The sequence below is a fragment of the Bos javanicus genome, chromosome 12 (genome assembly GCF_032452875.1).
Source record: "Bos javanicus breed banteng chromosome 12, ARS-OSU_banteng_1.0, whole genome shotgun sequence".
Classification (NCBI taxonomy): Eukaryota; Metazoa; Chordata; class Mammalia; order Artiodactyla; family Bovidae; genus Bos; species Bos javanicus.
This window is the reverse complement of record NC_083879.1, coordinates 19,142,496-19,168,522: the sequence shown is the minus strand read 5'-3', so window position 1 is coordinate 19,168,522 and position 26,027 is coordinate 19,142,496. Positions and strand designations below refer to the sequence as shown.

The following is a 26,027-nucleotide window of genomic DNA, read 5'->3' as shown; positions in this document are numbered from 1 at the left end:
ATGAAGAAGGGAAAGAAACAGAGAGAGAGCTAGGAAGAACAGGGAAGAGTCAGAGACGGAGAAAAAAGCCAGCTGTTCCCAACAGCCCACTTGGACGTACCAGTGGGAGACAACCTTTACTCTCTAATCTATTAGTTTGCTGTTAATTTGGCCACAAGCATCCATGGAGTATTTCTTCGCCCTTTCCAATGCTCATCCTCTTTATTCATCTGGTTTTCCATAGCAGAAAGCACTTTCAATTTTACCTTCAAATTTTAGTTCTGAAACAAAACTTCATTTAACGGTGAAAGGGTTTAATTTAGATGAGGTTAAACTGCTTAAGCACTTCTTAAAAGTCTTTTTGGTTACTCCAAAGTGGAAGATCTCGCGGCACCTCTCTTAAATCAGACTTTGCATCTCACACTGTCCAAAGACCTCTCTTTGGAGCTAGCATTTGTTTCACGTTCAGATGAGTTTCTTCTTTAATTATCATGTTTCCTGGATTGGAGTTCTGCTTAGTGGGGCTACAGATGAGTGATCCTCCTGCTCCTATCAACCAAGAAAACAGGAGTGGGCGAGACCGAGAGAAAATGCCTCAGATGAAACGCAACCAGCGAACTGCTGCTTTTCATTCCTCTCCAACTACCACCGAGTTGGGAGCACCTCTTTGTACAAGAGTCACTGTGTTGAGGGCTCTAGACCAGCGCTGACTGTAGAAACACCATGTGGGCCACAGGTGCAAATGAAGAATTTCTAGAAGCCTCATTTAAAAAAGCAAAGGAGGGACTTCCCTGGAGGTCCCATGGTTAACACTCTGTGCTCTCCATGCAGGGGGCATGGGTTTGATCCCATTGGGGATCTAAGATTCCACATGCTACATGGCAGGTCCCCCTCAAAAGGAAGTTGGTGAAATTAACTTTAATAGGCTTTATTCCATCAAATATATCCAAAATTCCACCCTTTCAACACTTAATCAATAAAACAATTAATTCATCCTTTGTACCGAGTTTTGAAGTCCAGTGTGTTTAGTGCTTACTGCACGTCTCAACTGGACAACCCACATTTTCAATGCTCAAGAGGCAGAGGCAGACGGTGGCTACTATATGGAAGATATGGTACAGATGGAAGAAGGTACAGCAGAGAATATAAAAGAAACATAAGACAGAACTGTTGCCTGCAAGAAGCTTACAAGGTAAACAAGGAGACGCAGTAGCAACTAGGAAAGTAAAATAACAGAATACCTGGCACAGAGTAAAGTAGCTGTTGAGTAGGAAAGACCTCACTTTGGAGCTAGCATAAAATACGTGCTATGGTAAGAGGAGGAAATGCTCCTTATGGGATGGGGTGCTGGCAAGGACACGGATTTGAGCCGGTACAACCTGGAGATGAAAAGGGGAGTCAAGGTGGGAGGGACGTTGCAGACAGAAGCACAGACGGGGGAAGAGGCCAAGAGGTCTGACTGGGAGACAGCCGATCAGCGGGACTGAAGAGGAGAGTTCGTGCAAAGGAAGCTGGAAAAGAATTTGAGGAACAGATGGTGAAAGGCTGCCAGGAAGGATTTTTGAGGAGGGGAATAACATGATGAAAGAGTTGTCTTAAGCTCCATTTCAGTACAAGGAGAGAAATACAGTGCACCTGGACAGAAGGCTGGATGTCATAATGCTGTCTGTTCTATCTCAAGTAAGGGCAAACAAAAACATGCTGCCTGCCATCAAGCCATCAGCCACTGCAGCAATACCCCCCCCCCCAAAAATGGGGTGCCCTCAGGGGAATTCAGGATGGTGAAACCAGAAAGAATACTTGCTCTAAATACCTACAATGCATTTCTAAGGAATAATTTCCATGAGGCCAGATTCTTGCCTCTTCCCATACTTAGAAAAGCTCTAAAATCATTAACTTGAGATTTTGTTATTAGCAGTAGTCTTCTGATGTTCAACCACATGTTTGTTTTCAGCAAAATCTACATATCCTGGCTCCTCCCTCACCTCTTCAAAGCAGTTCCTGACTCTGGCTCCCAGGCTACAGTCCTGAGTAAGGTCCCCACATGAAACAAAACTTGCAATTTTTAGGTTGTGCTTTTCTTTGGTTGGCATAAGTTTTAGATTTAATACCATTTCAAGTTAAATCTCAAGAAGGTTATTTTAAAGAGGTTTAAAAATGTATTATTTGGAAGAATAAATGATTATGGGCAGTGAACAAAACTTAGGGAAAAATGAGAGAGTGTCTGTCTGATTTTAAGACATACTATAAAGGTACAGCTGGGACAGAAAGTTAGATGACTGAGTCAAAAAAGAATACAAAGTGCAGAGAGAGATGAATCATCATCTCTAATTATGAATATAGGATATCACAAGGTGGCATTTGCGTTTCTTCTCTGGCACTGACATCCTTAGCCCATTCTTCTACTGGGTTAGTCACTATTTCCTTCCTCTTTCCTGACTTATAAGAGCTGTACTGTCTCCTGGTTTATCCAGGCTCACCATCACACATAGGAATGACTCCCAGCAGACATGTTTGTACTATGTGACTCTTTCCCTATGCAGCTGACAGTCCTAGAGGACCTACCTGCCCGTCCCAGATATACAGAATTCAGAATAGAAGATTTTAGTTCAGACTGGGCTGGCTTCTTGAAGAAGGAGATGTAAAAAACTGAGAAGCTGTGAGTGTGGCCATCTTCTATCCCATTAGCAGGAAAACTGGACCAAAGAAAGAGAAGAACAAAGCAGATATGCTGAGTGCTGTCAAAGTTTATGAAGACTTTTCAGGCCCTGGTTCCTGGCTCTTTCTGGAAAACACAACAGCATCCATGCTCCTGGGATGAGTCTGGTCTCCCTGCTTTCCAGTTATAAGCATCCCTTTTGCTTAAATGGTATCAGGTTGATTTTGCACTATTTGTAGCCAGCAGGCCCTAGTGAACACTGCCACTACCATGGCCTGATCTGTGTGTGCAGGCACATGTGCACCTGAGAGTGAGCTCTGGCAGCAGTGTGGAAAAGTGGACTGCCTTGCCCTCACTGTCTTTTATCTGGTCCATTCTGATAAGCTCATGTCCCTCCTCCTGCTTTCCCTTGTCACACCTCCACTTCCTTCTTCACATTGCTGCCAGAGAGGGCTATCTACAATGTCCACTGTCCATGTTTCTCTCTTGCTAAAAACCCTTCTCTATCACCTGGAGAATAGAAACCAAGCTCTTTACATGCAGACTCACTGGCTTCTTCAGTACGTGATGAGCACCTATTATGCATCCTTTTAGGCACTAGAAATAAAGCAGGGAATAAGATGTGAATTTCAACACTCATGAAACTTACATCCTAGTAGTAGAGACAGACCCTCAAACACATTATTTTCAGGTAGTAGTAAGTGCTATGAAGAAAAGCCGAGCAAGGGAAGGAGGGTGAGATTGATGAGGGACGGGGGACGGCTCTTCTAAACAGGGTGGGCAGGCAAGGCTGTCTGTGGAGGTCACTGCTGAGCAGAGATTTGAATATGGTGGGGGTTTAGAGGACTCACAAGGCAGAGAGGGGTGGCAGGCATCAAGATGGGTAGGGACGGGATCAGATCAGGACATGGGGTACACGGTAGCCACAGTAAGATTATTCTGGAAGCAATGAGACTACTGGAGGGCTTTGAGCAGGAGAATCATATTTGCTTTTTGTTTTATAAGGTCCTTTTGGCTACCGTGCAGTCCTGTCTGTACGAGAGGCTAGAGTGGAAGCCAGGAAACCCACAGTCTAGGCCTGAGATGATGGTGGCTTGGATGGTAGTGAGAGAAGTGGCAAGAAGAGGTCAAGCTTGAGATACATTTTGTTGACAGAACTGACTGGTCTGCCTAACACGTGAGGTGGGAGGCAAGGAGGAAAGAGCGGCACTGAGTGTGGCACTAGGGTCTTGGTCTGAGCACCTGGGTGAACGGAAGGGGGAAGGCTGCTAGTGGTTGAGTAGGTCTGGAGAATGTGGGTGTGTGCAGGCAAACAGGAGTTTGAGATCACTCCAGGCATTGATTAAATTGGTTATAGGAGTCTGGAGTTTGGGGGAAAGGTCGAGAAACAACCTCATCTCCAGTAACTCATCTTGCATTCTGTATGATCACTAGTGCTAGTGTTAAGTCACTCAGCTGTGTCCAACTCTTTGCGACCTCATGGACTGTATGTAGCCCACCAAGCTCCTCTGTCTATGGGATTCTCCAGGCAAGAATACTGGAGTGGGCAGCCATTCTCTTCTCCAGGGGATCTTCCCGACCAGGGATCAAACCCAGGTCTCCTGCATTGCTGAAAGAGTCTTTACCGTTTGAGCCACCAGGGAAGCCCACTAGCTAAATGCTCGCTGGCTAAAATGAAATAGTCAACATGTTGCTTCACTTGTGGCTGCCACACTTGATGTTTTGTGGCTGGCGCCTTTATTCGAGTCTTCATCTCTGGACTGCCCTTTCACCCTTTCTACCCCTGGGTGACTGACTCTTGCCTTTTAAAACGAAGACAGGGTGTCCCCTGAACACCAGGCTGAGCTGAAGGAGCCCCTCATTTGCGCCTCTGTGGTTCTCAGCAGCTCACACACGAGTTGCCTATTAGATTCTCTAGGGCAGGGTCTGCCTAGCTCATCACTGTATTCCTGGCACCTGGTCCTGAGCCTGCACTGGGAAGAAGGTCTACACGGGTTAGAAGACCCACACCTGTTGAACTGCAAGAAAGCTGCCCCCTCAAGAGGCTGCTGTCTCACTTAAAGACAGGGCCACAGACTTTAACTACTAAATGGAAAGGAGGGCATGGTTCCAAAACATTACATTCTCTGTGAAGTTTCCAAATTGCTTCCTGAAACCCAGCCAGCCCCACCCCCTCTCCCCGCCCGGCTTCTCCGGTGGCTCAGCGGTTTAAAAATAAATAAATAAATAAATCCGCCTGCCAATGATCCGCCTGCCAAGATACCCTGGAGGAGGGCATGGCTACCTACTCCAGTATTCCTGCCTGGGGAATCCCTTAGACAGAGGAGCCTGGCGGGCTACAGTCCATGGGATCACAAAGAGTCGGACGCGATTTAGCGACTAAACAACTGATCCTGAGACCCAACTGACCAGTCCCTTCAAAAGGGGTCCACCTCCAACCTAGCTCCCCCTTCCCCCGGGCACTTCTCCGACCGCATTGTTTTAAAAGCGGGTGGAGCCGCGCTGGGAAAGGAAACCCACAGGCTTTTCTTTCGCTTTTCCCAGCTGGCTGCATTCCTAGCGCTGTAGGACCGCAGTAATGGGCTGTCCCATCTGCAGTGGGGGAGGCAAGGCACACGGTAAACGGAGGCAAACGATCGCCCCTCCGAGAGGCCCCGGGTAGTGGTCTGGGCGCGGGGCCGCCGGCGGTGGACGCCCGGGGGCCGCGGGGCAAAGACTTCAGCGCGGTCTCGGAGTGGGGGCTGGCGACTCCCGTAAGGCGGCGACCGGAGAGCTGCCCTGGGCCTCCACCGAGCCCCATCCGACCGCCCCCGGCGCCGTACTCACCGGTCGGGAGCGGGACTATGTCCCGCGCGGCCTGGGCCTCGGACCAGCTGGCGCCGCGGGTCGACTCGGGCGCGGAAGGCCCCGCCGTGTCCATGTCTGCGCGCTGCGTCCCCGCCGCCGGAAGTCCGCTTTGGCGAAATCAAGCTGATGGATTTCCCCTGCCGGGGAAGCGCACCGAGGCTTTGCAGACGGCTTCTCTACCTCCGAGTCTGAATTCGAACTGCTTTAAAAAAAAAACGAATCACGCCAGGCGCTTCCCACCCTGTGTCCACTTATCCGATGGTCGGAGGAAAGGTGGCCGAAGCCCCTGGACTCAGCTGGAGAACTGATGGGTCTTCCTGAGGGATTACCCGTTATTTTCAAAAAGCCGTTATCACGTGGGGCTTCCCTGGCGGTCCAGTGATTGAGACTCCACACTTCCACTGCAGGGGGCCCGGATTCAATCCCTGATTGGGGAACTAAAATCCCACATGCCATGCGGCACAATCAAAACTAACACTCCACACCCCCCTCCTCCCCCCCCCCCCCAAATATTAACAGTGCAATGCCAGTTTCCAGTGGTCAGCCATTATTTCACTCACACACACCCCAAGTTTGGGCTGAATAGGTCTATCATAAGCGGAGGCAGAATTAACAGTACAATGCCAGTTTCCAGTGGTAAGCCTTTATTTAGCACCCATAATGTACACAGCACCATACAAGATGAGGTTTCTGGCGCGCGGAACAAATACACAAAAGAACATAGACGCGGGTAATTAAATCGCAGTTACAAAATAAGTTGCTCTGTAAAAAAGAAACCTGTCATAGCTGGTGGTTTGCTGAGGCAATCAAAGGAAAAACTTCTTGAAGTCTTGTTTTTTTGAGCAGGTTTTGAAGAGAGGAAAGGAGGCAAATTAGGGATAGAAAAGAGAAAGTGTTAAAAAGGATAACTTAATCTTGACCAACACACATGAATTACAGAAGCAGGTGTGTGCAGCAGCAAAACGAGAGAAAAGGGTAGGCTCTGGCAGCAGTGTTTTGCCGTCAGGCGGTAAGAGTGACTCATTGCCAGGCCAAAAAGTCCTAAAGAAACTGAAAAAGAGATTGAATAGCTCAGCTGGGCCAAATGAAGCAGGTGAAGGGCCCCTTCGCCCATTCTCAGATCATAATCTCAGCTTTTCAGTGTTCCACTCTTGAGGAGGAGCAGACTGCCAAGATCACTAAGGAGAGCCTAAAACCTGAAAGACAAAGACCAAAGGAAACATAGAAAAACAGAAAACTTGCAGGTCACAGAATATTCAGGAAGAAAATATAGGCATGAATGCCTGTGTGTGATGTACTATATAAATAGTATTTTCCAAGAGATAAGATACTGCAACCATGAACCAAAAATAGGATACTATTGAAAAACAAAATGTTCAGAGAGCTCTAGAAATAAAAAAATGAGACACCCCCCCCCTTCAAATAAACTAAGAAACCAAAAAACCCACCACAATAGACAAATTGGAAGATTACGTTGAGGAAATCTCCCAAAAAGTAGAGCAATAAGACAAAGCTGGAAATTAACAGAGAAGGTAAGAAAATCAGAGAACCAATCCTGGAGGTCTACTGTCTGGGTAACAGGAATTCTAGAAAGAGAGAACAGATAAGTTATCATTAAAGAAACACTTCAAGAAAAGGACCCTAAGAACAAAGTTTTCAGATTGAAAGATCCCACCAAGCACCTAGTATCAGGTATAATAATAGACCTTTACTGGGAACAGAACGCTGGGTCAGAGAGATTGCTGTAAGGTTCAAGAGAGAGAGAGACTGGTCACAAATATAAGGGAGAAAGAATGGCCTCTGACTTCCAACAGTCACTCTGAAGGCCAGAGGTGAGAACATTTTCAGATTTCAAAGCAACACTGGAATGTAGTAGGTATGTTCAAAATTGGGTATGAAGGCTACTCACGAACTCTCTGCCCTGCCAAAACAGCAATCAAGTCTAAGGGCAAAAGAACATGTTGAAACATATAGTCTCATTTTTTCCCTTTCAAAAGGTATTGGAGAATGTGCTTCACCCATAAAGTGAGAGTCATTCAGTTGTGTCCAACTCTTTGTGACTCCATGCCCATATGTGGCAGTAAATTAATGAAAGGAGAAATAAGGGGATTTAACTAGAAATAGACCTGACGTCGGAAAGACAAAGGGAATCTCTAGGATGCTGACGGGAGATGACAACTGGGAACCAGTACAGATGAAGGAGATCAAGATGTCAGATCTCTGTACAAATCTCCCATACTTTTCAAGTGTCATTTCATTTCAGTGCGTTGCCTAAAATTCGTGTATCTTTACTGTGAATAAATTAACTTCTCAGCTTTCCCCATTTGTCTATGGCTGTCGGGTTACAATTTCTTGCTCACTTTCCTAGCTCTTTGGTTTTCCACTCTCTAAACTACCTTCAAGTTAAATTTTTATTTATTTCAATATTTTTAAGAAATTAAATCCGGTACAAACTTAGATTCTTGTTTGAAAGGTGCTGCTGCTGCTAAGTCACGTCAGTCGTGTCCGACTCTGTGCAACCCCACAGATGGCAGCCCACCAGGCTCCTCTATCCCTGGGATTCTCCAGGCAAGAATACTGGAGTGGGTTGCCATTTCCTTCTCCATTGTCTGAAAGGTAACCAAAGGTAATTAAACCCAGAAGCAAGCTGAGAAAAAAGAAAAAAACAAACCCTAAAAAACCCAGAACTACTTCAATTACTCCTTTTTGAGCTAGTATTCCTATGCTGGTTCCAAGGGTGGGGAGAACTTCCTGACAGCCAAATGTACATCTTTGTTATAGATAAAGTTAGTTTTAACTCTTGGAGGCTCTCACCCCCTTTTCACTAGATGATCATGGTCAGGAAACCTACAGCAGAGTAAATCTTTCCCTTTTTCTCTAGGAAAATAATTTGCGCATCATGCCCAGGAAACTCCAACAGTCTGTTTCAGACTTTTTCAACAGAATTGTTTACAACAATTCTTACCCAGCACCATCTCTTCTGGCAATAAATAAGCCACATCTGACTATTCTCTTAAGTTTCCTTTTCTTACGGTTCTACTCTGTCTAGAACAAAAATATTTCAGCTCCTCCAAGTTTCTATTCCCTCTTTTCCTGTGTTTGTATAGAAGGAGTGAAGAGAATCTGTGGAAAAGAAGTTTCATTTCAAAAAATGTGCCAAAACTTTCCCCTAGGAGAGTTTTCTCTTCTTTCTCATTCAAGTGGACTGACGGGACATTATTTCATGGAGCTTATTCAATTAATTTAAAATACTTGGAAGTAATTTGCATAATATTAATATTCTTCAGGTTCTGATGCCCAGCTTATGGCTCACAATGGTAAATTATTTGCCAGGAATTAAACATAAATAAATTTTGCAGGTAAAGAGGTGAAATTTGGCCCTGTGGGGCCCTGAAAGTCAAAGATAATAATTACAAAAGCAGTAAGAAGTGCTGAAATTAACTGTGACATTTGTTCTTTTGAATACATAATTTACAAATAAGTTACAAATTATATAGTGGTATTTCATATAAAATATATACATCCATTCTACTCATGTATAGTTGAAGAGCAGTAAGAATAAAGAGATAGACTATGTGTATGAAAATGTCCCTATTTTGTTCCAAGCATTTCTAAGTAATGCAAATAAACTCTCCCAATAAGGGTAAACTGAGAGGAATTCTCTTGACAGATCGTAATGTAAATTAATTCCACTGACCACAGGGGTTTCTTTTGCATGGCCCTAGGTTCAGCTTGATCAGCTGATTTCATGAGCAGGTATTAACTACAGATTTATAATATTTTTCTTCTGCATTTATTAACCCCACATTGGCAGAGGATTTCTTTCTCAGGCATAGTCCCAGCTTCATAACCATAATCCCATGTTAGTTCTGTTCTTGCTTTCACATACCTAGAAAGTAGAAATTTTAAAAATAATCATAAATTATCCTGAATGAACCAAATTTGATTATAATCAATTTTCATATAACATCATTAACCCTCCTCAACAATATGGTTTTCTCTCTCCAACATCCACTACTTAGGAATGCTCTTTTTATTTGAGTTTTATTAGAAATCTACTAAAATCCCAAATAAGAAGAAACCTGTCAATATCCACAAGGGAGGAAGTGTGTTTTTAAAAAGAGTGGGCCCCAGCAATGCACTGAGGCCCGGGGAAGTAATCGGGGGTAGTTTTGACTTAAAAGATGTAGCATTCTGCATCATTTATTCTCTGAACTGAACTGGCTGAGACCTGCCATTTTTAGCCTTTTTGGACATTAATTCTAAGAGGAAATAAGAATTAAAATTTCAACTATTTAAAATTTTATTGCCTCTAAACAGTTTGGGATGACTGAGTATTCTAGGGTACCAGAGAGTTGGGGCTATAGCATATATCTTCTTTTAATATTTTTGTACTGTTATTTTTATAGTCACAATTTCAAAATTAATCATATTAAAAAATTTTTCAAACCTGTTGGTGAAGAACGCCACCAAGGGAAAATTTCTGTCATGTGTTTCTACAAAAACATTCTGTACCAAAAGATTTGGGCAACAACTATGCTGTCAACAAAAACAGACAAATACATGTTAGATATAGCATAAAGCCTGATACATTGTTCTTTGAAGCATTAGAATACCATTCTGTTTCCAACACATCTTTTTTTTTTTTTTTCTGACTAGTATGCAAAATATCATAGCTCATTACAATTTTGATGGTAGGAATTCATTCAGAAAGCCCTGTTTTGACATTCTTACATCTTGCCAGTAGAAATGCAAAATAGTAAAAACTCCTATTTATCATTATTATAAATGCATTTATCTTTTGATTCAACAATCCAGTATCTGGGAGTGTATTCAACAGATATATCTGCATATGTATCCGCATAAGATAATTTACTGAACATTGTTTTCAACAGTAGAGGTTTTGAAGCAATGCAAATGTCTATCTAAAGAGGATTATTTAAACTTCTGGATAGCCACACATTGGAATCATATGCGCCTATAAGCAAAAAAAAAACGAGGAGCTCTGTGTACTCATACAGAAAGATCTCCAGGGTATATTGTTAACTTAAAACACAAGGTGTAGGACGCTGAATGTAATATGCTATCTTTTAGGTAAGGGGTAGGAGTAAGAACACATCCTTACATTTACTTGTATTTGCATACAGAAACTATAATAATATACCAAAAAGTAATAAAAAATGATTTTGCTATAGAGGGTGAACAAGGGCAGAGTACATTATTTTTAAAACAAAACAAAAAGTTTAATACGAAGAATATGTTGTGACCTGAATTTTACATCAAACAGATCCTTTGGAAAGTGTATCTATGTAAGTAATTGATTTCTCTGCTGAACACAACCATTATTTATTGTTTCTCCAAGGCTTCTAACATGGTGATAACTATCTCCTATCACCACCATTTCAGTGTTATTTTGCTGCACATGAGCTGTTATTGCTACACAGTCATCTATCACCAGATTCATAAAGGGATCGAATCCCAGGAATATTCCTCAGACACACTGACCACTGTTAGATTTCAATGATAACTTCCCATCATCCATACATTTTTTTTCAGTTTGAGCCTGGTGAGCTTTACTCAGGGTACCTACTTGGCAGGGTCAGAGCTGCTGTGAAACAATTCTGTTTGTATTTTCTAAGGTGTTTTATTTAAGTTTTTAAATCATGAGAATGGATTATCTATGTAGAAAATTAAATTTAAAAAGACAGAAAAGCCTTTTTTTCTCCTCCTATAAACAAGGGGGGATCCAGCTCGTGAGACCAACCATATAATTCCAGTGCAGCCACTATTCAACGTAACTGACTGGAAAGAAAGCCACCACCAGTCCTTTGCTAGGGATCATTCTTGACTGATCTCTTGGCTCTCCTGGCATGTTTAGTAGCTTCCAGCATGTTTGGCAATAGTGTAGAAGTAGTGAAAGTGCAGGAGACCCAGGTTCGATCCCTGGGTCAGGAAGATCCCATGGAGAAGGGAATGGCAACCCACTCCAGTATTCAGAGAGGATTCTCTTGTTAACCAAGTGTCCTTCTAACTGGGAGAGAGAAAAAGAAAAAGGCCAAACAGATTTCTCTAGCAATGAAAAAAAGTTCTTTGGTTTCAAAGATTTTCTGACTTGAGAGTACTTTTTCTTCTGATGGCACATGAATTACATGTAAAATTATCATGAAACATCAAACCATTCAAATGTCACATTTTAAAGAGGTGTTGAGGGAATTCCCTGGTGGTTCAGTTCTTAGGACTCTACTTTCACTGAGAGGGCACAGGTTTGATCCCTGGTCAGTGAACTAAGATCCTGTGAGCCAAGTAGTACAGCCACAAATAAATAAATAAATAGGTCTTGGGTTTAGCAAAGGAAATACATAAAGGAATCTTGGGCTATGCATGCTTCCCATTATTTTAAGGGAAAAGTCAAAGCTGCCCATCCCACTAACTGAACCCCACAGAGAGGAAGAAGAGCTCTGATACAGAGCAAAGAGAAAAATTAAGGCCATATCCAGAGATCAGTGAACCTGAATGGACCTTTCCAAAGGATATGCAGAGGCTATCATAAAGTTCCCGTCCTGCTTCCACGACTCCTTGTCACCCTCCTGGGTAGGATAAGTCAGAACAAAGTGGAGCCCAGAGAGGAGGAGGAATGCAGGTGGCTTCTGCATGGTCCAGCTGGCCAAAGACAGGACAGTCTATACAGACACTGAGACTAGTGGTGAAGGTATTTTTCTTTTTTCCCCAGGAAAATTTCTGGGACTATACATTCTTTGAAAAGCATGTATGATGGTAGGAGGCAGGAGAGACGAGACTGGCAGTCTGATGGGAAAAGCTAACTCCAATTCCACCCTACACAGTAGTTACGGCCAATAATACAAAGTTTCCCTCTCATCAAGAAGATGCCAGGAGTCTTAAGTGTCAATGAACCTTGTGAAGTGAAAGTTGCTCAGTCGTGTCTGACTCTTTGTGACCTCACTGACTATACAGTTCATGGAATTCTCCAGGCCAGAATACTTAGAGTGGGTAGCCTTTCCCTTCTCCAGGGGGATCTTCCCCACCCAGGGATCGAACCCAGGTCTCCCGCATTGCAGGCAGATTCTTTATCAGCTGGGCCACAAGGGAAGCCCAAGAATGCTGAAGTGGGTAGCCTATCCCTTCTCCAGCAGATCTTCTCGACCCAGGAATAGAACCGGGGTTTCCTGCACTGCAGGCGGATTTTTTTCCAACTGAGCTATCAGGGAAGCCCAATGAACCTTAAATCAGAGAAATCATAAATATTCCTCTATATAAATGAAAATAAGTCTCATTACATGTATCCCAAACATATACAGAAATAGCAAATGACTATGGCTTAGGAATAAAAAAAGAGTAAGATAGTAAAATGCAATATTCTGATAAATAGTTTTCTGTACTAAGCCACTGCTGCTGCTGCTAAGTCGCTTCAGTCGTGTCCGACTCCGTGCGACCCCAGAGACGGCAACCCACCAGGCTCCTCCGTCCCTGGGATTCTCCAGGCAAGAACACTGGAGTGGGTTGCCATTTCCTTCTCCAATGCATGAAAGTTAAAAGTGAAAGTCAAGTCGCTCAGTCGCGTGCGACTCCTAGCAACCCCATGGACTGCAGCCCACCAGGCTCCTCCGTCCATGGGATTTTTCAGGCAAGAGTACTGGAGTGGGTTGCCATTGCATTCTCCAGTACTAAGCCACTAAATCAATCAAAATTTAGTGAGAACAGTAAAACATAAGTGCTCCCAACTAAATTTTTTTAATAGAGGCATTTCTGAATAAGACATTCTATTATATGACACAAAAGAAAAACTTATTCTATGTGCTCCCATTGTTTTTTTTTTGAAGGAATGCATCTTAAAAGCCTTTCAATAAATACATATATTTTCTTACTTATAATTTCTTACAGTTTCTTTAAGCAAATGTTTACTGTGTGCTAGATACCGTTTAAGCACTTTATATATAATACATTTAATCTTCACAACACTCTAGATAGTTATTAACTCCATATTATTGAAATGGGAAATACAGCCTGGAGAGGTCAAGCAAGATGTCCAAGGCCAAGTAAGTAGAGGCCTGGGATTCTAATCCAGGTAGCGTGGCTTTGGAACCCGTCAGTCACATTTTCCTCATGATTTTGTGAAGAAGCCTAGGGAAAAAATGTGTTTAGATATAGGAATCTCAGCCCACATACTCACATTAAGGAAGCGGCCCACATTTCCTTCTTTTGTGGCATCCAATAGAAACACATTCCCTTTATTGAACTTCTCTAGAGAATCAGATGAAGCATCTTTGGTTTCATTCGGTAACTCTTTACCACAAAAGACCTGCTGGTTTTGACATGCTGGAGATTTTTCCTCTTGCGGCTTTTGTATTTGAACCTCATTCTTGTTATCCAGTGTGATTGCTTGGTGACTTGTGTCCCCTGGCGGAGTGTCTTCTCTACACTTGGTTATATCTATCACATCGGAATCAATCACAGGGTTGTCTTTACAATCTTCAACTTGGTTTGAGCTTGAGTCCTCTAATAAACATTTTGGAAGGAATTGTCAGGGAATACAAATGGCTGAGCAATACTGCTGAGAGTAACAATACTAATTAAGTGCAAGTTGTGTTAATTATTGCTAATCCGTACAATGTATTAAGGTACACAGTACTTCAATTTTACAAATGAAAATTCTGAGCTTCTGAAGGCTTAAGGGATTCACTCAACTAACTAGCAATAATAATGAGAATCAGAAATATCTGATTCTGAAGTCTACCTTCTTTCTACTACCTAACAATACCTTTTTATGAATCTGTATACATGTTGCTTCCTGTTACTATAGTTAAGCTCTACTCCTTACAAATTGACTTCTCTTCAACTTTGGACTCTGCATTTAAATATATTCTAAACAGCTGTAACAGAGAGGGTTTAGGGAGCATTTTAGGCCTTTATGATACCAATGAAAGGCTGGGGAGACCCTGATTAAGAGTCAGCCGCTCTAAGGCCCAGTAGCAACAACTACCGCTATGGGTTTTGTATATGTGTTTTTGCTAGATGATCATTCAGTAATTACACTTTTACAAACAACAATACTTTAGAAGATGAACTGCTTATTTTTCTTATCCAGTAATGCAAATAATTTTCCAAAATATTCAAAAGTATGAATGCCTGTCAAATGGAATAAGTAAAATTATTTATTGTTAAAAAGTCATTTGTGCCTCCCAATTCAGTGGCAGAAAGAAATTATACTTTTCTAAAATTAATGTTTTTGATGTAATCATCACTGTTTCTGGCTGCTTTTTCCTATCATAGGTTACTTGCAGTAATATTAATAACTGATTTTTTACTGCCTGCTATATGTACTATAGTGGTCAATGAAAACAACAAAAGAACCAAGAGCAATAGTTCTCAGATGACTTTCATGCATTAAATGGTGATATATGAGACTGTTGTCCCAAAATACACATCTTTGACATAAGAACTATTTTGAGCTAAGGGCAATTTGAGCTAAGCAGTAATACAGGAAAAGCTCTCAGTCCTCTCCTCTCTCTGCCTAAAAACAGGATATAAATTTACAAAGGTGTCCCTCTTTCTGTTAATACTAGGAAGGTGGGGAGTTGGGGGTGTATATGCCAAGGAAGCCCAAAGGGAGAAGAGGCCACGGTCAGTCAGTTCTTCACAAAGGGCCATGTCTCAGCAACGTCTCCCCACTGAGGGGTATACTGAGATGTAAATGAACTCAAGTCCAGTTTTGTCAGGTTTTAATATTAAATTGGCTTCCCTTGTGGCTCAGCTGGTAAAGAATCTGCCTGCAGTGCGGGAGGCCTGAGTTTGATCCCTGGGTTGGGAGGATCCTTGGAGAAGGGAAAGGCTACCCACTCCAGTATTCTGGCCTGGAGAATTCCATGGACTGTATAGTCTATACCATGGCAAGACTGGTAACACTGAAAGATGAGCACTCAGGGTAGCAATATTTTCACTTTTTGCTAAGCATCCTCTGGGGCAGCACTGGCTGGAATACTGCAGGAGAATGTCATGTCTTTATTTTTAAAGGAGCCTAAACAAACAGTCAGGAAATGGCTGCGCTGGGCAGGGCTTCCACAGCCAGAGATGGCCTGTGAGTTGTCCACGCTATTCTCCTGCCCAGCATCAGGTCACGGTTGGCATCTAGACCAGGGGTCAGCAAACGTCTTCTGTAAGGGGCCAAACAGTAAACACTGTGGGCCACCATCTCTGTGTGAGTATGCAGCTCTGCCACCATAGTGCGAAAGCAGAGACAATACTAAATCAAAAGAGTGTGGCTATCTTCCGATACATTTAGCAACACTGAAAATATAATTTCCTGTAAGTTTCGAGTGTCACAAAGTATTATTTATCTTCTCATCTCTTCTCAGTTATTTTAAAAGGTAAAAATTATCTTAGCTTACAGGCCATACATAAACTGGTGGTGAGCTGGATGTGGCCCACACATCACGGTTTGTCGACCTCTGATCTAGACGTAGAGAAAGCCCTGTGATGAATGCAGCATTTTTGTAATAGTGTCTGAAAAAATGAGCTATGAGTATTGAGCATGAGAGACAAAAAGCAGAAGAGGCAGACAACCACAGAATGAAACAAAGCCTACTTCTCATTTCCTTGGCTTTAGAGTTCAGATGTACTTGAGCTGGATTAAGTTCCCCATTATCTTCTGAGGTGACAGACTCTGAGGAAGTAAATCCCTTAAAAGAAAACAAGGAAGATGTCTTTACTTTCTAGGTTAGGAAAAAGAATTTAAGTTAGCAGTAAGGCCTCTTTCATCAAGTATCAATCTTCATAGGCTGCAGCAATTAGATTAGTTTTCAAAGACTCAAAGCTGATACCCTGAGGAATCTCTGACAGGATGGAGCCCTTTTAGCTGTGTTCTACTCCCAGGCACTTTCATGAGCCACAGCTATGACAATTATAAGGACTGTCAAGACATTCTTGAGGCATTATAAATTCAAAATAAAATACAAATATATCCGTCGGTATCCCTCAATTCTGATACCAGATGATAAATTTGGCTTCCACTATAAGATGTGCAAAGATTAAAAACACTCTTTAGGTAGTTACTTGAAAGAAAAGGCTAAAGGAGCTGCCTATCTCCATGAGTTGAGGACACTGCAATCACTTTATATGGTAATGATAACTTTCAAAAAGGGGTATTAGGTTTAGCACAATGCTTGGCACGGAACACATTTGACCATTATTATTCTTTTCCATGGACTTCAACGTTCAACATGTGTTGAGCACTTAGCTGGGTGTCAAGCATTGTGCTACACTACGTTTCTGACATTATCTCATTTAACCCTCTTAATTCTGACATAGATATTATTATTCTAATTTTTCAGAAAAAGAATTGTAGACAGAAGACGTTAACCAGCTAGTTAAGGTGCAGTGTTGGAGGGCAAACCAGGTCTATGTGATCTCCTGGCCCAATCTTCGCATAATGATGTGGTATTAAGGAGTTATCTTCTGTATGTTACTAGGCAGAGGGCAAGTATTTGTGTACCACCTACGTTAGAATTTTTTTTTCACCAACAAGCCATGAACTACCATTTTGTCTGCCTGTTCTGTTTCTTGCATCATTCTCTTAAGTTATAGTCTCTGACTAGCTATTCTTCTCAGGACAGACTGCAAAGTGTATCTTCACAAGCTATCATGTAAAGTGCTGCTTTCTGGATGACTCTCTCATTAGACTGCTTCTGTTCTTTCTCCTACATCTCACAACCATATCTCCTCAACCTAAATTACTCCATCCTTCTTTCTTATGTAACACTATCACTTTAGCTTCTTCCATGAATTCTTACACTGTATAGCTCTAAGTCTCAGTAGAATACACTGTCAGATCATGATCAACATTCTCCTTCTGTATCTAAGTTGGGAACATGCCAACCGTTACTTAGGATACAAAGTCATTAAAAAACATAGTCCTAACACTTCAACAGCACCACATTACAAAATAATAAAAGAAATCCTACACATCATTAACTAACACAAACAATTTGAATTAAGTAGTAATGTTCTCAGAAGGGCACCATCTATGTTTTACAGTTTTTACCATATTTTTCCCATTGTGTTGAATAATGACGGTCTTGGTTTTAGGACTTCTTATGACAGAATGATATCGAATTCTTGAAATGCTGTTATATTTCATTCCTCTGAAAAGGAAAACAAAGTTATTCTGTAAATCACTAAAAATGCTCTTTATTGTGCCCCGAAATATAGATAGCATCAGTTATGTAAATATTCATTAGAAATTAATCTAAGTTATAACACCTATGCCTACTCCTCACTAGAATAGTCATATTTTAAAGCCAATCATTCTGGAAGTATATTTAAAAAACGAAGAAAACCTTTGCAAATAAAATGGTTATAGAAAATAAAAAGAACTGCCAAAGTCATGACATCCATAAACAATCTGATTAAAGTCAAAGTTTTTAAAGATGAAGTTCCACAGATGGAAACTGAGAAAATACAGTATGTTGGTTAGATTTTTAAATTTAAGTGCCCTAGATTTCTCAGTGTGAAACTTACAACTGGGAAGCAAACTGATATACAGGAGATACAGAAGTTGGAGTGGAAAATAAGAAAAAAGAAAAAGAACTACTCTTAATTGGTATTAAACAGTATAGGTCAATCTTGACTGGGTTCCTATGATCTCACTCACGTAATAGGCTCTTTGGTATTATTATGGAGCTTAGGTGGATACTCCTGAGTCTCCATACTTCTAGGACGTGCTTCCAGTTCTATTGGGATAACTTCAACCTCACAATCTGCAACTTCTATTTTCCTCTTTCTGGAAAACATATTTTTCATAATATTCTCTTCTTTTCCATTTTCATCAATAGCATCAGGTTTCTCAGTGTCAGATCTGCTTAGTAATCTTCCTAAAAGAAAAAGTAAAAGAGCTAAATATGACAAAAAGTAATACAGTTATTAAGCAACAAAAGGGCATCTCTTCTGCTCTATTAGAACCGTGTATGGAACCTCATTTCTAGAATGAAGAGAAACATTAATTCATCCAAGAAAACTACTGTGAGAAATAATAAAAGACCAAGAAGAGACTTCGTATCTTCCAGTACATGAAAAAACGTAGGAACAAGTATTTGTCTGAAGTGGAGTATCACAGAAGACAAGAGATTCAGCTACAATATAAAACAATACAGATCAGAAAGCACTCTAGAAAATTAGAGAGGTGAACTCTAGTCTTACAATTATAGCTTTTGTGTCTAGTTATGAATGCTTTATCATTTAAAAACTTTATTTATAAAGTGATGTATTTAAATCTGTGGTGATATGTGCCTGTTCTCTTCTTAAGCCTTAATGTAATCAAAATGTTAGTCTGAAGTTTATGCATTTTTTTTCAAGGAACTTAAAATTACAGTTAATAAGTCAAAATTAACAGCTAGATTAGAGAGATACCCTTAGGTGCATTTTCTAGCAATGCAGATAAAGTCAGTAAATGATACTTCCTGGACACCATCTGGCATTTTATGGTAAGATAACTTTTATCAAAGAGTTATTTTGAGAAACATGAGAGACAAATGTCCAGGCAAGTTGTGCAGTATTTGTGTCTGTAAGTGGGATGTGGCAGGGATCCAGCCGTGACCGTTCTGAACTCTGAGGATTCTTGCCCTCACTAAAGTGAACCTGGAATTCCAGATGAGGAGGACTGCTCTGGTCCCTGCTGCCTGGCACATCTCCTTCAGACTGCCTTGACAGCCACATTTCACCAACCTTTCTCACTTCGTGGTACACACACAAAGTGAGGACTTTTGCCTAACACTCTGGGGTAAAAGGAAAAGACTACTAGAGATGGACCTGTCTGGGCTGTGGGCTATAGCCTGAAAGAATCAGTAATTTGCATAACCGTTAACACACAGAGAATTGATGCTTTTGAACTGTGGTGTTGGAGAAGACTCTTGAGAGTCCCTTGGACTGCAAGGAGATCCAACCAGTCCATTCTGAAGGAGATCAGTCCTGGGTGTTCTTTGGAAGAAATGATGCTAAAGCTGAAACTCCAGTACTTTGGCCACCTCATGTAAAGAGTTGACTCACTGGAAAAGACTCTGATGCTGGGAGGGATTGAAGGCAGGAGGAGAAGGGGATGACAGAGGATGAGATGGCTAGATGGCATCTCCGACTCGATGGACGTGAGTTTGAGTGAACTCCGGGTGTTGGTGATGGACAGGGAGGCCTGGCGTGCTGCGATTCATGGGGTCGCAGAGTCAGACACAACTGAGCGACCGAACTGAACTGAACTGAACACATGGTGGGGAGGCTTTGCTCAGAACATGGGCAACTCTCCATAGAACCCCTGAAATGGAGTGAACTGCCTTGACTGATTTGGAGAAGGCAGTGGGGTAACCCACTCCAATACTCTTGCTTGGAAAATCCCAGGGACAGAGGAGCCTGGTGGGCTGCCGTCTACAGGATCGCACAAAGTCGGACACGACTGAAGCGACTTGGTAGCAGCAGCAGCAGCAGCCTTGACTGAATCATCACCTAAAGGTATTCATTATAACATTAACTTTTGTTAAATTCTAATAGCTCAAGATGTTGACGAAGACAGTCTCTGACCAATAATCTTTACCTTAGTAAATCATTTATTTTTCTATTTAAAAGTTTTCTTACTTTACCCCGAAGCATCTGCAGCCACAGAGACCAAAAACACATCTCATGCAGTAACCCAAGTTTTATCCTTTAGCCTTTCTTTTCTGGAACACCTGGTACCTCTTAACGCATGTCATCCCTTCAGTGCTCAATTTCCCAGTCACTTGCCTTCCTCTGATACTCCTCCTATATTGTTGCTCTTATCCTTGCTATAAGATCTCAGTAGCCTTGACTAGTAAAATGGAGATTCAGAAATGTAGATCTTACCACAGCGTAATGTGAAAGTAAACCTTTGCTTTACCTGAATAAATGCAAACAAATGTCCCTCTGTCAATGTCATCTAGACAGCGCACTCCCCATCCCTTCTTCTCAGTTTTGAACACTTGTAGCCTCACTTGAGGTCCATGCTGGACAACTCGGTTTTGACATATTCGTCGATCACACTTGCATAATAGGCTGCATTCATAAATGCTTGTCAATAAAATATACAAGAGAAAATCAATTAGACAAATTAAAAGCAAAAGCACTTTCTATTGCTACCTCGCTAATAATCACTGAGGGAAAGAGACTAAGTGTGAAGGCTCCCAGGGCTAGACTGCCTAGTTCCCATCACAGCTCCAACACTCACTAGCTGTGTGCCCATGGATTTAATCTCTTTGTGCTTCAATCTTCCATTTTTAAAATGGGGATTATATGGTACTACCATACAATATGGATTATACGGCATAAGGTGGTTTTGTGAAGATTAAATGAATTGGGTAAGTCAGACAGAGAAAGACAAGTATCACCTGATATTGTTTACATGTGGAATCGAAGAAAATGGTATAAATGAACTTATTTACAAAGTAGAAATAGAGTCAGAGATGTAGAAAACAGACTTAAGGTTACCACAGGGGAAATTTGAGGGGGGAAAGGGATAAATCGTTAATCAGGGTTGACATATACACACTGCTATATATAAAATAGACAACTAATAAGGACCTATTGTATAGCACGGGAACTCTACTCAGTACTCTATAATGGCCTATATGGGAATAGAATCTAAAAACAAGTGGATAGATGTATAACTGAATCACATTGCTGTATAGCCACAACTAACACAACATGGAAATCAACTACATTTCAATAAAATTTAATTTTAAAAAAAGATTAAATAAGTCAGTATTTACAAGGTGCTTGAGACAATGCCTGGCACAGAATAAGGGTTAGCTCTTTTAAAATGTCTCCCAATGTCTAAGAAGGGAAAATCTAGTAAGAATACTTTTCTGTTTGTCTTTTAGCAATAACCACCTTGAAAAGACGAAAATTCCCAATTCTCAGATGACCTCTGCACAGTATATGTCTTAATGGGGAAATGTCTACCCAAAGTAAGCTAACCCAACAGGGGTAAGAGTCAGAGGAAAAGCAGATGAGTGTCAAGTACAGTCTGCATGTTACATGTGTGCACTCTGACTTCCATTTCCAAAAATGATATACAGGCTTTAAAAAAAATTCTTTAATTTAGATTTTTGGTATAAGAAATTAATTCCAGCTGAACTATTTAAAATCCTAAAAGATGATGCTGTTAAAGTGCTGCACTTAATATGTCAGCAAATTTGGAAACTTGCCAGTGCCACAGGACTAGAAAAGGTCCGCTTTCATTCCAATCCCAAAGAAGGCCAATACGAAAGAATGTTCAAACTACTGTACAAATGTACTCGTTTCACATGCTAGTAAGGTAACGCTCAAAATCCTTCAAGTCAGGCTTCAGCAGTACAGGAACCAAGAACTTTCAGATGTATAAGCTGGATTTAGAAAAGGCAGAGGAACCAGAGATCAAATTGCCACCATCTGTTGTCGGAAAGCAAGAGAATTCCAGAAAAACATCTACTTCTGCTTCACTGACTGTACCAAAGCCTTTGACTGTGTGGATCACGACAAACTGTGGAAAATTCTTAAAGAGATTCGAATACCAGATCACCTAACCTGTCTCCTGAGAAACCTGTATGCAGATCAAGAAGCAACAGTTAGAACCAGATATGGAACAATGGACTGGTTTCAAATTGGGAAAGGAATACATCAAGGCTGTATATTTTCACCCTGCTTATTTAACTTATATGCTAAGTATATCATGAGAAGTGTCAGGCTGGATGAGTCACCAGCAGGAATTAAGAATGCCAGGTGAAATACCAACCACCTCAGATATGCAGATGATACAACTTTAAAAGCAGAAAGCAAAGAGGAATTAAAGAGCCTCCTGATGAGGGTGAAAGAGGAGAGTAAAAAAAGCTCTCTTGAAACTCAAAACCCAACAAAGATCATGGCATCTGGTCCCATCACTTCATGACAAACAGATGAGGAAAAAGTGGGAACACTGACAGGCTTTATTTTCTTGGGCTCCAAAACCACTGTGGACAGTGACTGCAGTCATGAAATTAAAAGATACTTTCTCCCTCAAAGGAAAGCTGTGAAAAACCTAGACAGTGTATCAAAAAGCAGACATCACTCTGCCGACGAAGTCTGTATAGTCAAAGCTATGGTTTTTCCAGTAGTCATGAATGGATGTGAGAGGTGGACCATAAAGAAGGCTGAAGGCTGAAGAACCGATGCTTTTGAACTGTGGCAAAGAATTGATGCCTTTGAATTGTGGTGTTGGAGAAGACTTGAGAGTCCTTCGGACTGCAAGGAGATCAAACCAGTCAAATCCTAAAGGAAATCAACCCTCAATATTCAATGGGAGGACTGATGCTGAAGTTGAAGCTCCAATACTTTGGCCACCTAATGCAAAGAGCCAACTCAATGGAAAAGATCCGGACACTGAGAAAGACTGAAAGCAAAAGGAGAAGGGGGCAGCAGAGGTTGAGATGGTTGGATGGCATCACCGACTCAATGGATATGAATTTGAGCAAACTCAGGGAGACAGTGAAGGACAGGGGAGCCTAGTGTGCTGCAGTCCATGGAGTTGCAGAGTCGGGAACAACTTAGCAACTGAACAAGAACAACAAATAAGAAATTAAGCATTCAGTTCAGTTCAGTCGCTCAGTCATGTCCGACTTTTTGCGACCCTATGAATCGCAGCACGCCAGGCCTCCCTGTCCATCACCAACTCCCGGAGTTCACCCAAACCCATGTCCATCGAGTTGGTGATGTCATCCAACCATCTCATCCTCTGTAGTCTCCTTCTTCTCCTGCCCTCAATCTTTCCCAGCATCAGGGTCTTTTCAAATGAGTCAGCACTTCGCATCAGGTAGCCAAAGTATTGGAGTTTCAGCTTCAACATCAGTCCTTCCAATGAACACCCAGGACTGATCTCATTTAGGATGGACTGGTTGGATCTCCTTGCAGTCCAAGGGACTCTCAAGAGTCTTCTTCAGCACCACAGTTCAAAAGCATCAATTCTTCGGCAGTCAACTTTCTTTATAGTCCAACTCTCACATCAACAATATTTATAAGACTAAATAGGCCACAATGATAAAGCACCCTCCTTCAAAGATATAAACACCCTGCAACAAATCCACAGCGTATCTTACCCAGTAGGTATCTGTCTCTCTAGTCTTTTATATTTATATCCAGTGGTTATTTTATTATTTGACAAGGGGCAAGTCTTGGCATTCCTTGCTGTTAGTTGAAGACATGCACATTTTGTTCTAGGAGGAAGACAATGTATGGAGAAGTCAGAATAAAAAAGCATCAAGTTAAGAGACTCTCTTGACAAAAGTATAAAGACTATAATTGTATTTAAAACAGTTGTTTGGCGCATGGACAGTCGAGACTTCTTCCCTAAATAAAATACACCTCTTTGAAAGACAACATTTACCAGAAGTTCATAAATAATTATAAACTGCCCTGTACCTCGACTTGCTCATGAAATAGTTAACTATGAGTTTTAACATTTCAAAATGAATTCCTTTCATTTCCTATTCAGCAGAAGCTTCATTGTGAGAATTTTCCCAGGTCTGCCCTCCTACAATGGATAAACTTAAACATGTCAAGCTCAGAAGAACTTACATAGTTTTGTGTATGTTTTATATTATCTCTGTCTCCAATGACATAAAAATAGATTGAGGAGACTGATGCCATGCATCCGGCTATTTTTCATAGCACTGCTAAGCAGTAAACATGAAAACCTAAAAACAAATTTCCTCTCTAACTACTGAGATGACTATCTAACATGACAGGGACTTAACACTCTATAGGCGTAAGGAACCTGGGCGTCTCAGTTACAAACCTGATGTGTGACTACTGGTTAAAAATCTCTGACTCTCATCTCCTGTGTTAAACGGCAAGTGACTTAGATTGTTTCGTCTATGATTCATTTCAGTATTTTTCTGTATATATACATGTCAGAGTGGTAACTACCGTTTGCAACAGAAAAAATAAGCAATATATTGACTGACTTGAATTCTATTTACAGATGTAGAAATCTATTGTTGCTTTTTCAATATAAGTTTGTTTGCAAAGTTTACAAAGTACAGACAACACAAACAATAACAAACACTCATTTTGACCAGACAGAATCAGCTGTCATCGTTTTGTCTAGTCCTTTCTCCGATGTATATACAGCTGACCCTTGATCAGCACGGGTTTGAACTACACAGGTCCACTTATATGTGGATATTTTTCAATAGTAAATAACACAGTACTACCTCATCTACAGTTGGATGAAAACTTGGATGTGGAATTATGGATGCGGAACCACTTATGTGAAGGGCCAATTATGTTACATGTTGTGTTTTCGAGGGCTGGCACCCCTAACCCCTGCATTGTTCAAAGGTCAACTATAATTTACAACATATATACTGTATAAATGATCTTCTTTAAAAAAAAAAAAAAGATAAAACTAAGCTCTTAAGAGGTTTGGTGAGGCATCCTTTATACTTTTGCATATATATTTACCCACAAACAATACAATGTATTGTTTTAAAAAATTACCATAGCTATTATCCTACAACTTGTCTTTTCATTCAATATAATGCTTTTGAGATCTACCTTCTTAACTTTTCCACAGCATTTAGAATCACAATTAAACTGCTTCTAGTTTTCAATACAACAATGCTGCAACATCCTTCTTCTTATGTCCCTGTCTAAGCATCTTTTGGGTAGCAGCTTTCAAATATTTTTGACTATAACTCATACCAAGAAATGTCTTACATTTCTAAGAAAAGATCCTACAAGAGGCATGCATATTTATATGTGTGTATATGTAAAGTAAGAAATAGCAGTCACATATAAGTACCTTATCACTGTACTTCCTGTACACATGGTACTTCCTGTACAATTTAATTTTTAAGATTCTAGTTACAGCCCTTTAAGTGATTTTACATCCTACTAAACTTAGAGCTTAATGATGCTAAAGCTGAAACTCCAGTACTTTGGCCACCTAATGCGAAGAGTTGACTCACTGGAAAAGACTGATGCTGGGAGGGATTGGGGGCAGGAGGAGAAGGGGACAACAGAGGATGAGATGGCTGGATGGCATCACTGACTCGATGGATGTGAGTCTGAGTGAACTCTGGGAGTTGGTGATGGACAGGGAGGCCTGGCGTGCCTCGTGCTGGGGTCGCAAAGAGTTGGACACGACTGAGCGACTGAACTGAACTGAACTGAAACTTAGAGCTTGGAAAACAATGCTCTAGGTAGAAAAATACTATTGCTGAAAAACAGGAGTGCATATCTTCAACTGCTGTGTAATTGTTTGAACACCCTCTTAACACCCCCACCCCCTACCATATAACTGGCTTGTTACAGAATTCTAGTTTTATATTTATTTTCCTTCAGCATTTTAAGCTAATATGCCTTTTTGTCTTCTATTTTTGATAAAAACTGCCCTGTCAATGTATTTTTTCTCTTTTCCATCTGCTAGCATATTTATTCTTTGCCCTAGATACTTGCAAAGTTGCATCATGATATATTTAAATGTAAGTTATCTTAAGATTTTTCCCTTCCTAGTACA

General features: G+C 41.1%; 1 protein-coding gene and 1 pseudogene across 1 annotated transcript in view; both read right to left on the bottom strand.

The window, feature by feature from the left end:
• The window catches only part of SETDB2 (SET domain bifurcated histone lysine methyltransferase 2), a 76,642-nt gene that overhangs the window by 28,120 nt on the left and 22,495 nt on the right, over positions 1-26,027 (bottom strand). The window contains exons 7-11 of the mRNA XM_061434416.1: positions 23,605-23,721; positions 20,397-20,566; positions 18,150-18,369; positions 17,541-17,640; positions 16,086-16,179 (exon numbers count right to left, since the gene is read on the bottom strand). Of these exons, the coding sequence (XP_061290400.1) occupies positions 16,086-16,179; positions 17,541-17,640; positions 18,150-18,369; positions 20,397-20,566; positions 23,605-23,721 (701 nt within the window). The remainder of the gene's footprint in view (positions 1-16,085; positions 16,180-17,540; positions 17,641-18,149; positions 18,370-20,396; positions 20,567-23,604; positions 23,722-26,027) is intronic.
• On the bottom strand, positions 10,031-13,603 carry LOC133258244 (small nuclear ribonucleoprotein G-like; annotated as a pseudogene).